We start from the raw sequence: 6,000 nt of genomic DNA on the forward strand, positions 1-6,000 counted from the left end.
TTCTGGTCCTCTGCGGATTTTTCCGCTGCGGGTTTGATAAATCCGCAGTGCTAAACCGCTGCGGATTTACCGCGTTTTTTTCTGCCCATTTCACTGCGGTTTTACAACTGCGATTTTCTATTGGAGCAGATGTAAAACCGCTGCGGAATCCGCACAAAGAAGCGACATGCTGCGGAATGTAAACTGCGTTTCCGTGCAGTTTTTCCGCAGCATGTGTACAGCGATTTTTGTTTCCCATAGGTTTACATTGAACTGTAAACTCATGGGAAACTGCTGCTGATCCGCAGCGTTTTCCGCAGCGTGTGCACATACCTTTAGAATTAGGCTATGTGCACACTGTGCGGATTTGGCTGCGGATTGGCCGCTGCGGATTCGCAGCAGTGTTCCATCAGGTTTACAGTACCATGTAAACATATGAAAACCCAAATCCGCTGTGCCCATGGTGCGGAAAATACCGCGCGGAAACGCTGCGTTGTATTTTCCGCAGCATGTCAATTCTTTGTGCGGATTCCGCAGCGAATTACACCTGTTCCTCAATAGGAATCCGCAGGTGAAATCCGCACAAAAAACACTGGAAATCCGCAGGTAAAATGCAGTGCCTTTTACCCGCGGATTTTTCAAAAATGGTGCGGAAATATCTCACACGAATCCGCAACGTGGGCACATAGCCTTAGGGTTAGGGTTGGAAGTAGAATTGAGGGGTTACCACTGTTTAGGCACATCAGGGGTCTCCAAACGCAACATGGCGCCACCATTGATTCCAGCCAATCTCGTATTCAAAAAGTCAAATGGTGCTCCCTCACTTCCGAGCCCTGACGTGTACCCAAACAGTGGTTTACCCCCACATATGGGGTACCAGCATACTCAGGACAAACTGCGCAACAATTACTGGGGTCCAATTTCTCCTGTTACCCTTGTGAAAATAAAAAAATGCTTGCTAAAACATCATTTTTGAGGAAAGAAAAATGATTTTTTATTTTCACGGCTCTGCGTTGTAAACGTCTGTAAAGCACTTGGGGGTTCAAAGTGCTCACCACATATCTAGATAAGTTCCTTGGGGGGTCTAGTTTCTAAAATGGGGTCACTTGTGGGGGGTTTCTACTGTTTAGGCACACCAGGGGCTCTGCAAACGCAACTTGACACCCACAGACCATTCCATCAAAGTCTGCATTTCAAAAGTCACTACTTCCCTTCTGAGCCCTGACGTGCGCCCAAACAGTGGTTTACCCCCACATATGAGGCATCGACGTACTCGGGAGAAATTGCCCAACATATTTTATGATTTATTTTATCCTACTGCCCATGTGAAAATGAAAAAATTGAGGCTAAAAGAATTTTTTTGTGAAAAAGTACTTTTTCATTTTTACAGATCAATTTGTGAAGCACCTGGGGGTTCAAAGTGCTCACTATGCATCTAGATAAGTTCCTTGGGGGGTCCAGTTTCCAAAATGGGGTCACTTGTGGGGGAGCTCCAATTTTTAGGCACACGGGTGCTCTCCAAACGTGACATGGTGTCCGCTAAAGAGTGGAGCCAATTTTTGATTCAAAAAGTCAAATGGCGCTCCTTCCCTTCCAAGCCCTGCGCCCAAACAGTGGTTTACCCCCACATATGAGGTATCAGCGTACTCAGGACAAATTGGACAACAACTTTCGTGGTTCAGTTTCTCCTTTTACCATTGGGAAAATAAAAAAATTGTTGCTAAAAGATAATTTTTGTGACTAAAAAGTTAAATGTTCATTTTTTCCTTCCATGTTGCTTCTGCTGCTGTGAAGCACCTGAAGGGTTAATAAACTTCTTGAATGTGGTTTTGAGTACCTTGAGGGGTGCAGTTTTTAGAATGGTGTCACTTTTGGGTATTTTCAGCCATATAGACCCCTCAAACTGACTTCAAATGTGAGGTGGTCCCTAAAAAAAATGGTTTTGTAAATTTCGTTGTAAAAATGACAAATCGCTGGTCAAATTTTAACCCTTATAACTTCCTAACAAAAAAAAAAATTTTGTTTCCAAAATTGTGCTGATGTAAAGTAAACATGTGGGAAATGTTATTTATTAACTATTTTGTGTCACATATCTCTGGTTTAACAGAATAAAATTTCAAAATTTTTGCCAAATTTCCGTTTTTATCACAAATAAACGCAGAATTTATTGACCTAAATTTACCACTAACATGAAGCCCAATATGTCACGAAAAAACAATCTCAGAACCGCTAGGATCCGTTGAAGCGTTCCTGAGTTATTACCTCATAAAGGGACACTGGTCAGAATTGCAAAAAACGGCAAGGTCTTTAAGGTCAAAATAGGCTGGGTCATGAAGGGGTTAAAGTATGTGAAATATTAAATACCAGCAGTTTTTTTGAGTTATAACAGCTGATTGCTCGGAGGTGTAGAGATGGGATCCCCAATGATTAGATTAGACTTATGGGAATTGCCGTTACAAAATCTTTTATTTTTGGGATTTACAATCTTTTTAAGACAATTAGGAAGCTTGCAATACCTTAAGAGATAAATGCATCACATATATCTGCACTTGGTCTCACAACAATTCTGTGTATTTATTAAAATTCTAAAATGACTTCTAAGTTCTCATATTCTGTGATCTCCGATATCTACTATTTCTACAAAGCAGGATACACTTTTCTGACTGTTGTTGGAGTCATGGTCATGAAGGGGTTAATGTATGGGCATTCCAAGTATAGGTGAAGCGCTCCTTTTTAATGTGACTTTTTATTTAATGAGACCCTCCTTCACGTTTCTTCCCAGAGGGATTGTGGTGCAAATTACAGCCAGCAACAACATGAACTTTTGCTTCATGTGGCCATCCAGTACGTGGTTTCAAAGGGTTACTGGGGTGCATGTAACGGAGACAGGCCAGGCCGTGCATTCAATGCAACATTTTTTCTCAGGAGGCCCAAAGTACGTCTCGTGAAAGGTGTATTGAGTGCGTCATAATTTTTGGAAGCCCAGCCACTCAATGCATAGTCAATAACAGTAAAGGAGACCCACTGTAATGGCCCTTTAAGAACATTAATGCCATCTGATGCCCCTCGTAAAATAGGCTCTGTGAGGCCGGGGTCACACTAGACCGTAATACGGACGAGTGCAATGCAAAAAAAAAAAAAAAAAAATCGCATAGCACTCGCCCCAATGTTAATCTATGGGGCAGCTCCCATCATCCGATATTTTCTCGGCCGTATTCAGGATCCGAGTGAAATCGCAGCATGCTGCGATTGTCAGCGTTTCTCGGCCGAGAATCGCTAATGAAAGTCTATGGGGGTGAGAAAAAAATAGCACAGCACACGGACCATCAGTGTGACTTGCGAGAAATTCTCAGGCATTGGGCAGGTGACAGGAAAGGCTCAGCCATTATTTGCTCATTTTGCAAGTGTGTGAGAAAATCTCACCATACGGATGCCATACGGATGTCACACGGATCATTTGGTGCGAGAAAATCGCATCCTCGCACTGCACACGGATCACTGTTTTGGTAACATTTGTGCGATTCTCGTACGTCATAAACGGACCATTTTTTTATACGTTGTGTGTGTCCCCGGCCTGACTAAGAGTCCCTCCTTCATAAACGAAACAAAAACGCGGTAAAGATGCTGAGGTTGCCTATAGACACATTGGGCTTGGTGGTCCACCCAAAAGTTGTCACATTCTAGGAAGGGGCAGAAGTTTGTAATCAAACTAGTGGTAAAATTAAATAAAGCAGCGCGAGTAGAGAGGGAATGCTAGAGTCTCATTTAAAGCATATTAGATAAGAGAATAAATTACTGCATTAAATAGACATTTAGAATTTAATCAATGTGCATTTCATACTTCCCCTTTGACCCCACTGTTTTCTATAGATTTTTAGTATTTCATTAGCAGGCACCTCTGGAGACAGCATTGTGATGCTGGCCTGAATGTCAGGACAGTGCCTGTAAGTGTCCGGATCCAAAAAGGAATAAGAACTTACAGAACTCAGGATTATTATTATTATTATTATTATTTTTTTTTTTTTATTTTTTTTTTTTTTTTAAATTAAAAAACACGCATATCTGAGATAGATAGATATCCAATACATTCTAAGGATTTGGCAAGTCTTACAAGTTTTTTTTCCACTGTTAAAAATGCATATTCCAGAGTGGTGAGCGATCAATGCTCATGTGTCAAGGGAAATTATTAATAAAAAAATAGCAGTATAGTGAGCTAAAGTTTTCTTAGAAAGACTACTGTTTAAGTCATTAGGTGAATTGTAATCAGCCTTTGCTATTGTCTCCACTTCTGGCTAGAAAATCTTGTTTTGTTTTTATTTTAGCTCTGGATGGTTACATAAGGAGAAGTGGCCATCTGTGTGCAGCTCTGTAAGAAAGTGACGTTACATTACAAAAGGTGATATAACATATTGGGACATAGCAACTAGATTTCCTACCAACTATCATGTTCGTGCAGTATTTATAAATCCTCCTTGCAGGCACTAGAATATTCACATTCTATAAGCATTCAGAAGCTGCTGAAAACACAAACATATCAAGATAGCAATTAAAAAAAAGGGGGGGAAAAGTAAATATCTTACCAAATGCCCAAGACTTCTAAAAGTTGCATCAATCAACATAACTTTCCATTTCTCCTCCATGTTATCTGGTAAAGGTTCATAAATATAATATGCCAGCAGCAGGGGCAGAAGCACAAAGCACAGGGATTTCCATGCCATGACTAACAACAGTATCCACTTCTGTCAAGTGATTGAATCTTCCTTGCACTGACTCTTATAAGTCAGCAGCAGACACTGATAGGTCCAAGCTATTAACTTTGGGCTGAGCCCATTCCTAATCTGATCTCCTCTGCAGTCTTTAAAGAGAAACTGCATTCAGTGCCTCCTATATACCTCAAACAGGAAAATACAATCTGATTCCTTTCCTTGGAAAAGAGCCAAAATAAGACTATACAATGTGTGTACAATGTGGGAATGTCAAATAGTTTAATACGTATTTACATAGATAACTATGACTTGACTATACATTAATATATAATCTATTAATTTTACAAAGTATATTTACTTGACTATTTAAGCCCCCAGTGTTCCATCATGACTACTTCGGTGGGCCACCAGGATCACTCACTTATATTACAAAACAAACTGCGATACAGAAAAAAAAGTCTAGACTGTAAAATGCTATGTGCAATACAGAACCACCAGCTTGTCCACAATTAGAATATAGACCTGAATACCAAGTTTTATAATAGCACAGGCAAGCTCACATAGAAGCCTGTATCAGGGGAGCAACATGGATTAGTATCAAGGTTCAAGCATGAATATAAACCAGACAGCCCTAAACAAACAAAATAAGCCATAAGAAATACATGATGTAATAGCAATAAGTATCACCAATGGAAGACCCTTTTGTGTATTAACCCAAACACCCAATATGGATTGCTGCGCAGCACAGTTTCATCAGGGAAGTTGTTTGAGGAAAGTGTGTCAGTTGGGTATATATACAGTGGGTACGGAAAGTATTCAGACCCCTTTATATTTTTCTCTTTTTGTTTCATTGCAGCCATTTGGTAAATTCAAAAAAGTTCATTTTTTATCTCATTAATGTACACTCTGCACCCAATCTTAAAAAAATAAAAACTGAAATATCACATGGTCATAAGTAGGGTTGAGCGAAACGGATCAGACAATTTAAAAAATTGCCAACTTTTGGCAAAGTCAGGTTTCGTGAAACCCAACCCGATCCCACTGTGGGATCGGCTATGAGGTCGGCGACCTTCGCGCCAAAGTCGCGTTTCGTATGATGCTTTAAGCACAATTTCACAGCCAATGAAGGAGCACGCAGCGTGTGGGCAGCGTGATGACATAGGTCTCGGTCCCCACCATCTTAGAGAAGGGCATTGCAATGATTGGCTTGCTTTCTGCGGCATCACAGGGGCTATAAAGGGGCGTGCACTCCGACCGCCATCTTACTTCTGCCGATCTGAGCATAGGGAGAGGTTGCTGCAGCTTCATCAGAAGC

General features: G+C 40.8%; 1 protein-coding gene across 2 annotated transcripts in view; it reads right to left on the bottom strand.

Moving 5' to 3' along the window:
* The window catches only part of LOC138638294 (arylacetamide deacetylase-like), a 168,904-nt gene extending 164,073 nt beyond the window's left edge, over nucleotides 1-4,831 (bottom strand). Inside the window, exon 1 of one of the 2 annotated variants that reach the window (XM_069727496.1) lies at nucleotides 4,560-4,831. In XM_069727496.1, coding sequence (XP_069583597.1) covers nucleotides 4,560-4,697 — 138 coding nt within the window. In that variant the 5' untranslated portion in view covers nucleotides 4,698-4,831. The remainder of the gene's footprint in view (nucleotides 1-4,559) is intronic. The other variant, XM_069727497.1, reaches the window with a different exon arrangement.
* Nucleotides 4,832-6,000: the final 1,169 nt, after the last annotated feature.

This window comes from Ranitomeya imitator, chromosome 5, assembly GCF_032444005.1.
Source record: "Ranitomeya imitator isolate aRanImi1 chromosome 5, aRanImi1.pri, whole genome shotgun sequence".
Taxonomy (NCBI): domain Eukaryota; kingdom Metazoa; phylum Chordata; class Amphibia; order Anura; family Dendrobatidae; genus Ranitomeya; species Ranitomeya imitator.